The sequence below is a fragment of the Abramis brama genome (genome assembly GCF_963993115.1).
Source record: "Abramis brama genome assembly, chromosome: 2".
Taxonomy (NCBI): Eukaryota; Metazoa; Chordata; class Actinopteri; order Cypriniformes; family Leuciscidae; genus Abramis; species Abramis brama.
The window spans coordinates 2,855,068-2,868,452 of record NC_139964.1 but is presented as its reverse complement, the minus strand read 5'-3'; the positions used below and the strand labels follow the sequence as shown (position 1 = coordinate 2,868,452).

Here is a 13,385-nt window from a genome sequence, read left to right as displayed (position 1 = left end):
ATGAGATTCACCCACACACACACACACAGGCTCACGGGTGAAGAGGGAGAACGACACACTGATGTGAGTGTGTGAATATAAGTGTGTTAAAGCGCATCCAGAGTCCAGCCGACAAACTAAAACTGGAAGAAAAACTCAATTATGAGCAAAAGCAAAGAGTGAAACTACAAAAAGCGTGTGTTTCCTGTAGAGATCTGAGACGGGACAGTGATGAAGTCATGCAGATGTGTGTGTGTGTGTGTGTGTGATGGAGACAGGAGGCGGGCGGATACGTTACCACAGGAGGTTTATTCCCCGACTCCTTCAAACAAAATGCGATGGCATGCTGGGTGCGTTATGGCAGAGAGAGCACACGGGTCAATGCCCAGGGGTCGTCGCTACGGCAACCAGAGTCACACACAGTCACATGACAAACAGAAGTAAAAGGGGGTGGGGTCAAAGCTAGACCCCCACCCCCTGACTCCTATTGGCTGGACCTATATAAGCACACATGTCAATCAATTGAGTTCTGAACGCTACTGTTCACATCAGTCAGTCAGAGTCAGGCACTTCTGTGGGGTTTGTCAGCACATACACACACATACACACACACACACACACACACTCACACACTCTGATTTATTATCCATGATGAGACTGACAGCGATTCATCAGAGCTGTAATACTCACTGGAACCAGTTTCCAGTACCAGCGCTGTGGACACTGCAGAGAGAGAGAGACAAGCGTCAGTAACACAGACTGGGTGTGTGTGTATGTGTGTGTGTGTGAGAGTGTGTGTGTGTGTGTTCCCTCACAGCAGGCTGCAGGTCAGTACAGGGGTTTGATTTTGGATTCTCTTCAACATCAGCGTTTTCCCGCAGCTTCTGATTGACCTGCACAAGAAATCAAGCAGTTTAATGTGTTTCTGACACTCACTGCAACATCTAGAGTGTAGCTTGATTTGATTAAGCTGCTTTCAGAAAGTTGTACATGCAGTACGTTTGTACATATAGCTGTGTTTGTTTTGCTGCGATCCCATTGGTCCGCTGGTTAGGCCAGTTATCCAATCACAGCCTCTGATGAGGGAAAGTCACATGAGGTTTGACGGATTTATTCAGAAAATGTATTTCCATCATAGATTAGGCATGTCTTATCGGATTTAAAAAATATCCACCTCAATAATATGTTTTTTATGCACATTTTTAGAATTTATGCACATCTTGGCATTTCCATCCGGCATATTTTTACACAATATCCCTAAATTCACATAAAAACAGGTGGATGGAAACACAGCTATTGTCTGTTGTTTTATGTGTGTCGTTTCCCTGCAATACGTCCAGTTTATGCTTTATACGTTTTTTTATGTTTTTGTCAAGTTTAGCCAAGCCTTTATCCTTCTGTTCTATAAAATAAATCTGTTCAGATCCTATTAGCCGCATTCACACTGCAGTTGAATCCGGTTTCACTCCACTTCTGACTCTAGATCAGGCTTTAGGGTTCTAGGAGGAGGAACCTTGTTGATCCAGAAGAGCAGTTTATGCTTTATAAGTTTCTTTATAAGTTTTTGTCAAGTTTTGTCAAGCCTTTATCCTTCTGTTCTATAAAATTAGTTGCGTTCACACTGCAGTTGAATCCGGTTTCACTCCACTTCTGACTCTGCGGTGTGTTTGTGGCTTTAGGAACCTTGTTGATCCAGAAGAGCAGAGCGTTCTCCCAGCTCTTGCCGGCCCCGAACTGATCCGTGTCCTTCGTCATCTTGACCCGACCCACTGTTTCCATAGCGCTCAGTGACATCAGCGCATCAATCACGGCCAGATGGGCCCCCTGCAACCAATCAGAGAACAGACACACATCCGTCAGCCAATCGAATCACATGCTCGCAGTGAGTCAGGGTGTCGTTCCCTCACCATGTCGAACAACTTGTTTAGATTTATGGCTTTGCTTTTCTCACAGTTTTAGAGTAAAACATGTTTTTGAAAATATATATTTCATATAAAAATTTAAAATAGTATTTGTGAACATTTTTCATAACAATAAACGTAAAATTCTGTAACTGTTTTTACGTTCACTTTTTAAAACTGTCAGCAATAATCTGCCAAACGTCGTCTCTGAAAAGAGGTCAAACTTCAGTCAAGATTTACGGCAGTTTACGATGAAAATTACATTTTCAGGTCTATGCTCAAAAAGTGAATAAATGTATTATAAATAGAGCAAAAATATAATTTAGTACCATAAAAAGCCCTTAAAAATACAAAATATGAAATGAAAAACATTATCGGACTAAAATATGGTACATTCATTTCATAAAAAAAAAAAAAGAAAAATCTGTAATTTTTGACCGACACGCGAAGAGCACCAGAGGGTAAAGCAGCGACAATCAGTGAGCGAGTGAACGAGTGAGCGGTGACGGACACAGCTAGTGTGTGTTTCACTCACCATGTCGATGGGTGTGTGGCTCAGCTGTGCAGCGGTGACCGGCTCCTGCCGGTGTGTGTGTAGCGGGATCAGGGCGTAGCGGTCGAGCAGCTGCAGGAGAGAGTCGTGGCCTGTAGGGGGCGCTGTGACACCGGCCAGAGCGGATGAGGAGAACACACTGCAGTACAGACCAGCGGACAGCAGGAGGCGCTCTACAGCGGGACACACTCCTCCGTCCTGACCGAGCCCAGCGGGAACACTCTCTACACACACACACACACACACACACACACACACACACACCTGAAGGGGTTTATTCTGAGATCACACACACACTTCTTCTTCTTCTGGGTAGTCCATCGTCATCCGATGATGACTTCTCCTATAATTTGTGGGTTCTTTGATGAGACATATCTGTGTGTGTGTGTGTGTGTGTGTGTGATACGAGCCATCAGAGGGAGACAGAGTTCATGACCAGAGTTTCTCTCACGCAAACCCCGCTACACACACACTGATACATACACTGCTACACAAACACACTGACACACGCACTGATACACACACACTGACACACACACACAAACACACACTGAAACACACACACTGCTACACATCCTGAGTCTGAGCTCACAAATTATCTGAGACAAGGATGCACGCACACACACACACACTGACACACACACACACACACACAAACACACACTGATACACACACACTGACACACACACACACACACACACACACTGATACACACACACACTGATACACACACACTGATACACAAACACTGATACACACACACTGACCCACATCCTGAGTCTGAGCTCACAAATGATCTGAGACAAGGACGCACACACACACACACACGCACACGCACACACACACACACTGATACACACACACACTGACCCACATCCTGAATCTGAGCTCACAAATGATCTGAGACAAGGACGCACACACACACACACACGCACACACACACACACACGCACACGCACACACACACACACACACACACTGACCCACATCCTGAGTCTGAGCTAAAAAATGATCTTAGACAAGGACGCGCACACACACACACACACACACACTCCCACATAGCCACATTGTTTCGGCCCAGATCCGGCCCACATCTGGCAAAATCTGTGCATATTAAATAACTGTACACCATAACAGTGAATAGTGTTTCCATTAGTTGGGCTCTTAACTCTTATTATATCTTTTGTCTTTTTTGGCCGCTGTGACAGTGTGTGTGTGTGTGTGTGTGTGTGTCGAACACAGTTACAGCAGCAAAGAAAGCTAAAGTGAAATGAGATCAGGTGATGATGGTTGATGGTTTTGTTTAATTCTAAATATGTGCTTTTTATTTTTTCCTGTTGTTTTTGTTGTGACATTTAGTAGCTTTTCAGTGATGTTCTGAATTAATCTGTTTATCTAAAAACATTTGATTGTCACCATTGTTGAGATTCATATCTGTGTGTGTTATCGTAGACTAACTTTTCGTGCTCATGTTTGTTAAAATCTTCTGACTGATTGTTATAATATTGCTGGACCTCACGCTGCAGTAACACAGGGTTTGTGATGAGAATATATTAATGGAACAACACAACTGTCAGATTCAAATTACCTCAGTGCATCAGTCTATTTCATGATGATTATAAAACCATCAACAGGAAACCATCATCACCTGATCTCATTTCACTTTAGCTTTCTTTGCTGCTGTAACTGTGTTCGACACACACACACACACACACACACACACACACACACACACACACACACACTGTCACAGCGGCCAAAAAAGACAAAAGATATAATAAGAGTTAAGAGCCCAACTAATGGAAACACTATTCACTGTTATGGTGACTTCAAATGAACCAGAGTTAAATCTCTGTTAATTCTCAATAAAAACTTGTGTAGCCGTCTGACAGAAATAAAGTCAGTCTGGTTAGTAATAAGTGAAGCTGGTAATGCTGTTTGTGGAGTTGTTTAATCCTCCTCTGCTGAGATCTTCACAGATTTAATGTCTTCTTTTCTCTTCAGTTGATTTCATCTGAGGCTGTGTCTGAAGTCAGTTGTAGTTCTTGTGTTTCTGCTCGTCTCTTTTTCTGTTCTCTTCTTTCTTTCAGTGATTCTGCTTGTTAACAGGCTTATTAAGGCTGAGATGACTCCATATTTCATATACACAGACTTTGTGGCTCAGATAAGGTCCAGTTCTGGTTTATTTCTTTGCTCTTGGCTGACATGTGGCATTGCTATGGCCTGCTTGTGGCCCAGATCTGGCAAACAGGAGTGGGCCACACAAGTGCCGTCATTCCACGCCGCATGTGGGCCAGATCATCTTTCCACGTGTGCCAGATGTGGGCCAGATGTAGGCCGGATCTGGGTGTTCAGTGGTCTATATACTAACATCACTAGAGCTTCACTTCTCCTGACCCACATCTGAGTCCGCTTCAGTCAGAGCTTTACTGGTCCCAGTGTTGACTGGTGTCAGTGTTTACTGGTCCCAGTGTTTACTGGTGTCAGTGTTGACTGGTGTCAGTGTTTACTGGTCTCAGTGTTGACTGGTGTCAGTGTTTACTGGTGTCAGTGTTGACTGGTGTCAGTGTTGACTGGTGTCAGTGTTGACTGGTGTCAGTGTTGACTGGTGTCAGTGTTTACTGGTGTCAGTGTTGACTGGTGTCAGTGTTGACTGGTCCCAGTGTTTACTAGTGTCAGTGTTTACTGGTGTCAGTGTTGACTGGTGTCAGTGTTGACTGGTCCCAGTGTTTACTGGTGTCAGTGTTTACTGGTCCCAGTGTTTACTGGTGTCAGTGTTGACTGGTGTCAGTGTTTACTGGTGTCAGTGTTGACTGGTGTCAGAGTTGACTGGTGTCAGTGTTGACTGGTGTCAGAGTTGACTGGTGTCAGTGTTTACTGGTGTCAGTGTTTACTGGTGTCAGTGTTGACTGGTGTCAGTGTTGACTGGTGTCAGTGTTGACTGGTGTCAGTGTTGACTGGTGTCAGTGTTGACTGGTGTCAGAGTTGACCGGTGTCAGTGTTGACTGGTGTCAGTGTTGACTGGTGTCAGAGTTGACTGGTGTCAGTGTTGACTGGTGTCAGAGTTGACTGGTGTCAGTGTTGACTGGTGTCAGAGTTGACTGGTGTCAGAGTTGACTGGTGTCAGTGTTGACTGGTGTCAGTGTTTACCGGTGTCAGTGTTTACCGGTGTCAGTGTTGACCGGTGTCAGTGTTGACCGGTGTCAGTGTTGACCGGTGTCAGTGTTGACCGGTGTCAGTGTTGACCGGTGTCAGAGTTGACCGGTGTCAGTGTTTACTGGTGTCAGTGTTTACTGGTGTCAGTGTTGACCGGTGTCAGTGTTGACCGGTGTCAGAGTTGACTGGTGTCAGTGTTGACCGGTGTCAGAGTTGACCGGTGTCAGTGTTGACCGGTGTCAGTGTTGACCGGTGTCAGTGTTTACTGGTGTCAGTGTTTACTGGTGTCAGTGTTGACTGGTGTCAGTGTTGACCGGTGTCAGTGTTGACCGGTGTCAGAGTTGACCGGTGTCAGTGTTGACCGGTGTCAGTGTTGACCGGTGTCAGTGTTTACTGGTGTCAGTGTTTACTGGTGTCAGTGTTGACTGGTGTCAGTGTTGACTGGTGTCAGTGTTGACTGGTGTCAGTGTTGACTGGTGTCAGTGTTGACTGGTGTCAGTGTTGACTGGTGTCAGTGTTTACCGGTGTCAGTGTTGACCGGTGTCAGTGTTGACCGGTGTCAGTGTTGACCGGTGTCAGTGTTGACCGGTGTCAGTGTTGACCGGTGTCAGAGTTGACCGGTGTCAGTGTTGACTGGTGTCAGAGTTGACTGGTGTCAGTGTTGACTGGTGTCAGTGTTGACTGGTGTCAGTGTTTACTGGTGTCAGTGTTGACTGGTGTCAGAGTTTACTGGTGTCAGTGTTGACTGGACAGAGTTCTGGGTCATTACCACTAATGCCCCTGATGTTGATCAGTGTCATCCTGAAGGGGTTAACTGGGATAATGTCAGACTGAATGCACATACCACATAAAGATATGGACATAAATACTGATTTGAGAAAAATTATTTTACACTGACAGAAGACAGGGAGTGTGCAGCGACTCAAGACTGAATGCTGCGATTGACCAGTTTAGAGTATTTCAGAGTGACCTACATTACACATAGGCTGTATTAGTTTTAACACACTTGAATGACATTCTTGAACTATGAATGCATTGCAGAAAATGTCTTTGGACACGCGAAACGCACCGGCCGCTCCAGACAATGACGCTCTAAAACTCCTGTTACGAGCGCGCGTGCACGTGCAAAAACAAAGACATTTACGTGTGTCCGTGTGTGTGTGTTAATATTTGGTGTTTGTGGCGATTGTGAGATATTGAAGTGTGTTAGAGCTTCTGCTTTATCACAGTTAAATATGATCAACCGCTGAATCACGCGTAGAGCCGCGGTGACGCCCTCACCACACACACACACACACACACAGACACAGGCCCTCTGCCTCTGTTAAACCAGCTGTGGGAGCGCGCGCGCGCGGATGCTGAATGATGGTGCTGATGCTGCGGACACACACACACACACACGCTGAGGTTTACCTTCAGGGCTCCGGCTCAGGATCCAGCTCACACTGGCCCGGGTCTTGGCTCGGGTGGGGTCGTACCGGTCCAGTGGGCAGAGGTCCGGCACCGGCGCGCTCTTCTTTACCGCGGACGCGTCCATCATGCGCGACGCGGCGCGAGGACGCGTTACCGGAGATGAGATCGAATAACGAGCGAAAACGCGAGTCTTACAGTGTCATTCTTCCGTCTAATGTCCGTGTCACCAAGAGAACCGCATCCCGGAGCCGCCCATCATCCCCGTGCCCCGCGCGCGTCAGGTGTCCTGCTGCAGCTGTCAATCAAACCCGCCGCGGCCAATCACACGCGAGGGGGGCGGAGCAACAGAAGAACAGAGAGAAAGGAAGAAAGAAAGAAAGAAAGAAAGAAAGAAAGAAAGAAAGAAAGAAAGAAAGGAACGAAGAAATGAAGAAAGAAATAAACAAAGAAAGAAAGAGAGGAAGGAAGAAAGAAAGAAAGAAAGAAAGAAAGAGAGAGATAGAGAGAGAGAGAGGAAGGAAGGAAGAAAGAAAGAAAGAAAGAAAGAAAGAAAGAAAGAAAGAAAGAAAGAAAGAAAGAAAGGAACGAAGAAATGAAGAAAGAAATAAACAAAGAAAGAAAGAGAGGAAGGAAGGAAGAAAGAAAGAAAGAGAGAGAGAGAGAGAGAGAGAGAGAGAGAGAGGAAGGAAGGAAGAAAGAAAGAAAGAAAGAAAGAAAGAAAGAAAGAAAGAAAGAAAGAAAGAGACAGAGAGAGAGAGAGAGAGAGAGGAAGGAAGGAAGGAAGAAAGGAAGGGGGAGAGAGAGAGAGAGAGAAAGAAAGAAAGAAAGAAAGAAAGAAAGAAAGAAAGAAAGAAAGAAAGAAAGAAAGAAAGAAAGAAAGCACACACACACACTCGCTTCAGCTGAACAGAACAGTGAAACACTGACTGCATACATTACACACTCGCTAGGGAACCTGCACTCACACACTCATCCAGCAGAGGGCGCTGAACATCAACAGCTCGTGTAAGAGCTCAGATAGATCAGGGCTCGTCTAAGAATCCTCTCAGAAAACTCCTAGTTTAGCTTAATAACTTGTACGCAGGAGTCTTATCTTAAGAGCGATTCGGGACCGATCTGAGAGCAACTCTGAGCGTATGGGATTAATATCCTGCCATGATTCAAAACTGAAAATAAAGTTCTGAAAGGTTGAAACTAAGTGTTCGAAAACTCAAAATCTTACAAAAAAAAAAGTTTTGCAAGATCGAAAAATAAGATTTGCAAGCTTGCAAAATGAAAAAAAATATATATATATCTCTGCAAACATTATGTTGTTTTTGAGATTTCCTTCTTCAGAACTGCAACATTTTTTTTACAGTGTTGCGCAAACAATTTTTCAGAGTTTCAAATTTGTCAGTGTTCTCCCACTGTATTAGTTTGTTTTCCAGGTTTGAAACCTTGTAAATGGTGATCTGAAAACTGGTGTGCGAATGTGTGAAAAAAAGTTTTGAAACTCTGAAAACAGATTTTGCAGGCTTGCAAAGTGGTAAAAAAAAAAAAAAAAAAAAAATCTCTGCAAACATAATTTTGTTTTTGAGTTTTCCTTCTTCAGAAGTGCAACACTCTTTTTTTACGGTGTCGTGCAATAATTTTTTCAGAGACAGTTTGTTTTCCAGATTTGAAACCTTGTAAATGGTGATCTGAAAACTGGTGTGCGAATAGGTGAAACAAGTTTTGAAACTCTGAAAACTGAGGTTCGAAAGGGCGAAACTTACTACATTACATTTGCACTCCTATTGCAGACAATTGCTGAGTCCCAATTCGCATACTATCCGTCCTAAATAGTATGCGAAACTAGAATTAGTACGTCCCAAATCGTAGTATGTTGAAATGAGTATTCCCAAGATACCCGGATGGTCTACTATCTCCGGTTAGAATTCGAAGTGCAGATCAATGCACACTCTAACGGCTAATATTGCCCACAACCCATTGCGTGCGGGAGGGAGGAGCTTTGTGGTGATGGTGGTGGTGATGTAAACAACATGACAGGACGCAGCAGCGGAGATGCGCCCTCAGTTTTTAAGTGTAAGAATTCAAATGTTTAACCCTAATTAAAGCTATATTTAACCACACTGACTTATTTGTTGTAATACTGTGGCTGTACAAATGTTAACTTTATCAGTCCAACTAAAAGACACATGGTTACTACACTTTTACTATAGTAAAAGCATGGTTCATTTTCATCGGGGTATTTTTGAGTATTATACATAATGATGAAATTAAGTTTAAAATATGTTAAACAATAGTTATACTATAAACTTTAAATATTTTAACTCAGAAAATAAGTAGCTTTTGTTACACACATTGCACACGATTGCACATGAACGTCAGAACCAGCCGCCTCACAAACGACCTGCGTTTGGTTAATCTACGACGACGTCCTGCTTCACTCCTCAATTTGGTAGAACACATTGTAAATGTATTGTGGAAAAAACGATGAGGAAAAAAAGATAAAAAGATGGGAATAGTAAATAAAATTATATTGGATATGAATGAATGAATGAAATGTAAAATGTTTTGTTAACAGTCGCGGTGTGCGTAACTAGGCAACCACGTTCAAGTTCACGTTGCATGACGTCATCGAAGTATGTCCCAGAACGTGCATACTCTTTTGCTACACACTCAAAAGTATGCACTTTTTCCTCACAAAAAAAGTACATACTTTTAGGTCGTAGTATAAGTAGGCGAATTGGGACTCAGTATATGTTTTCAGAGCTGAGTTTACAACACCCACTTTGCGGAGATACGGCCACACAGTTGCGAGCTTGCGACTCACGTGATTTGTGGCAGCGTTGTCACGCAGCTCTGCTCTGAAACTCTGAAACTCAGACTGAGCGAAAATGAAGCTTCGCAACCTCGCAACTTAAAAAAAAGCCTGGAGGGAGGGCCTTCTGCTCTTGGCCAATGCTTTGCTGTCTGCTGATGTACAGTCCAATCACAAGTCGTATTTACTGGAAAGGTGGGATTGACCGACTGCTCATGACAGGTCATGTGACTAGTGCTGTAATTGTGTGTGTGATCTGCTTCCAGAAGGCTGTGACAGACCCAGATCAGCACTGCTGCATTCTTGCATTTTCCCAGTTGCCAAATATCTTAATGTATTGATTACTTTAATTTCTGGCGCTACAACATTTATGCGCTGTGTCGGAGATGTTAGCGTGTCGCTATAAGATCTGTCACAAACATGATCCCTGTCTGATCTATAGCGTCTTATTAACTCACTGTCATCCATTGTCTGCAACACATTTCTTCTCCTTCTTCATCTTTCTGTCATGTTCTCCTCTGCTACAGAAACTCTTCAGCCTCTTAAAAGTCCTCGTTCGTACTCCTAACAATCCTGACCTTAAGTCCTCTTTTAAAGTCCGCGTGAACCGGAAGTTGCAAACGACTTTTCTCCAGTGCTGTGACGTATTTCCCAGTGAAAGGGAATATTGAACAGAGGGCAGGGTTTGACTCTAGCGCTCCTCCTCTCCATCTCTCGCTCATTACAGACTAACGGTTTGAGGGGAGTGGTTAAGCGCTTCCCAACCCAAGCCGTCAAACCTACATCATCAGAGAAGGAACGCCATTCCAGACCGGAAGTAACTTTTCAGACTTTGATTAAAGATTACGACGGCAAACAATTTTTTCCTGTGTATTAACTTGCACGGATTAATTGTTCACCACAAGACTAGAAATAACAAAGTAAATAGGGTCAATTTTGATTTCAGTTGGACATTAAGGGTTAAGATGCTTTCTGAATTACTTTTTTCTTTACTAGGATTTTTAGAATTGTGTCACTAGGAGCCGCTCTTTGCATTAAGATGTTTTATGAATACGGGCCCAGGAGTTTACAGGGAACGTTCACAATCACACAAGCTCGCCAGAAGCGGTGTGACGAGAGTTCAGCTGGAAAATGCAGAGTAACCCGTTTCACACACACACACACACACACACACACACACACACACACACACACACACACACTGAAATCCAGAGCACTCATCAGTGCGAGTTTAGATTTATCAGCTCTGACTCTCTGGTGTTTCGGGATCTTTTGTTCGCTGTTCACTCGGGGAATCGGACACACACGGACACCGGGACGCTTCACACACAAACAGTAAACGCTTAACTGTTTCCTAATCTGCGCTCAGACGGACAGCACAGGTACGTCTGTAGGACGTCTGCTAAAGATCTGTTCATCTGCCGTGTAAAAACATCTGATAAACATCTCAGAAAAGGCAGTTTTACATACACTCTAAATTATACAAGGATTCGTTCTTTTTCACGTCCAAAAACTGTATTTTACTGTAAAATGTACGGTTAGATCTATCACAGTTATTCAACCAACTATTAACCAATTGTTAACCGGTCTTTTACCATTAAAATCACGATCATCTAACAGGAAACGTCCTAGAGATGTATTGCAGATGAGTACAACTTTAAAAAGCGTGTGTGTGTGTGTGTCTTCTCCTCGGTCAGGCTGGAATGGGCGTATCCTCCTCAAAGACCCGTCAGTCAGGATCCGGATCCGACGCGAGACCCGACATGATCTGGGAGGCACTCCAGGGGGCGATCTCTCCACAGAAGAAGAAGAAGAAGAAGAGGAAGAAGAAGGAGAAGAAGAAGGAGAAGAAGAAGAAGAAGAAGAAGGGGTCCACGCTGCCGCTCGGCAACAGCAGAACAGCATCACTGTCTCCAAAGCAACTGTTGCTAGGCGACGGCAGGATGATGTCAGAGCTGCAGAAGAGATTCTCCACCAGTTCATAATCGTTTTCAATCCATGAATCAAAGATTGCTCCCACATTTATGTTCTAAAAACGTTTCTAAGACTTTAAAATGTCCATTTTTATTGTGGTGATTAGAACATTAATGTTAATACAACATTCTCATAACCTTATCTTAACATTCTTCAAAAGTCTCTTTCTAATATAATCCGAGAACATTAACGCCACCATTCAGCAAATATCACTGAGATCATAGGGAGGTTCCGAGAATGTTGTCCCGGGAACGTTTTCCCAACAACGTTCGTCAAGTAAACAACATCGGTGTTACATTAATACACTGGTACAGTGTCTCTGCTCTGAATCTGTCCAGCCTCTGCTGAGTAGAAGTCAATGCTAATGTCAATACCCTAATTAAGAAATGTAACAGGTTGGATTAGCGAACATTTAATTATGTGAAAAGAGCGTTAGACGATGTGGGTAAAGCTTCTACACACTGAAATAGAAACTATTTCATAATATATCACCATTGTGATTAACCAAAGCACATTTTTCTTATCTAATGTGGTGGAAAAGGAGCAGACCCTTGTTTTGTCCTGTTTGGAGGATCATGTGGTCATGAAATGAGCGCTACACACGGGTCTGGTGTGTTGGGTCAGCGCTGACCTGTCTCTTTAAGAGTGTGACGTCATCAGGTCCTCCGCCCTGACCCAGCCGAGCTCCAGCGGAACCGGACCGCCGTGTTTCAGCGTTTAATAATCATGCATGTTCAGAGCTGTGAGAGTTTGACTCATCTTCATCATATCTGAGTGACTCCACAATAAAAGAGCACAACCCTACATTTATAGGGATAGTGCGAGGAATGCGTCAAGGCAAACTTTGAGAAGAACCAGGAAGTGATCTAGATTTAAAAGCTTGAGTTTGAAGGTTTTCAGTTTGAAATTTAAAGCAGGTTTAATTTTAAAGCTTAAAATTTGAAGGTAATACAGTCTATCTAAAAAACAGAGATAATGTTGCTAAGGTATTTTAATTTGTTGCTAACATTTCTAAAAACGAATTAGCACATTGTTAGCATAATTTAAGACATTTTTAGCATGTTTTTATAGCATGATTTAACACATTGCTGACATGTTTTAAAATGTTGTTATGACTCTAACATGATTTACTATGTTGTTAGGATGATTATCATATTTCTAATATGCTTTAGCACATCGCTAACATGTTTCTAACATGATTTAATAAAAATAAAAAAGAAGTTGAGAAAATTGACGCAATGTTTATTTTAAGTGAGAAATATCTAAAGACTTTATGCCATTGTTTTAATTTAGTCTGTTAATATTTGTTTTAATAAGTGCTGGGCAACGATTAATCGCATTCAAAATAAAAGTTTGTGTTTACATAATATATGTGTGTGTACTTATTTTGTATATATAAATACACACACATGCATGTATATATTTAAGAAAAAAATGTTTTTTATATATAAATTTTTTATATATAATATACATATATAGACAGTAAATACATGCAACTATTTCTCAAATATATGTGTGTATTTATATATACAAAATAAGTACACACACATACATTATGTAAACACAAACTTTTATTTCGGATGCGATTAATCGTTGCCCAGCACT

At 42.8% G+C, this 13,385-nt stretch overlaps 2 protein-coding genes across 4 annotated transcripts in view; one reads left to right on the top strand and one right to left on the bottom strand.

The window, feature by feature from the left end:
- LOC311071280 (calmodulin-regulated spectrin-associated protein 3) overlaps window positions 1–7,283 on the bottom strand; it is a 17,846-nt gene extending 10,563 nt beyond the window's left edge. Inside the window, exons 1-6 of one of the 2 annotated variants that reach the window (XM_084095580.1) lie at window positions 7,004–7,273; window positions 2,416–2,657; window positions 1,663–1,803; window positions 795–872; window positions 670–702; window positions 278–325 (exon numbers count right to left, since the gene is read on the bottom strand). In XM_084095580.1, the coding sequence (XP_083951706.1) occupies window positions 278–325; window positions 670–702; window positions 795–872; window positions 1,663–1,803; window positions 2,416–2,657; window positions 7,004–7,130 (669 nt within the window). In that variant the 5' untranslated portion in view covers window positions 7,131–7,273. Of the gene's footprint in view, window positions 1–277; window positions 326–669; window positions 703–794; window positions 873–1,662; window positions 1,804–2,415; window positions 2,658–7,003 lie in introns of both variants that reach the window. The other variant, XM_084095581.1, reaches the window with a different exon arrangement.
- A 1,700-nt stretch (window positions 7,284–8,983) lies between these two features.
- LOC311070828 (uncharacterized protein) lies at window positions 8,984–13,145 on the top strand. Of its 2 annotated transcripts, none has more exons than XM_084094904.1 (2): window positions 8,984–9,067; window positions 11,504–13,139. In XM_084094904.1, the coding sequence occupies exons 1-2, from the start codon at window positions 9,025–9,027 to the stop codon at window positions 11,806–11,808; spliced, it is 348 nt and encodes a 115-aa protein (XP_083951030.1). In that variant the 5' UTR covers window positions 8,984–9,024; the 3' UTR covers window positions 11,809–13,139. The 2 variants fall into 2 exon arrangements, 1 of the variants encoding a protein (XP_083951030.1); XR_014603717.1 differs by lacking the exon at window positions 8,984–9,067 and adding an exon at window positions 10,979–11,188 and having other exon boundaries at window positions 11,504–13,145.
- Window positions 13,146–13,385: the final 240 nt, after the last annotated feature.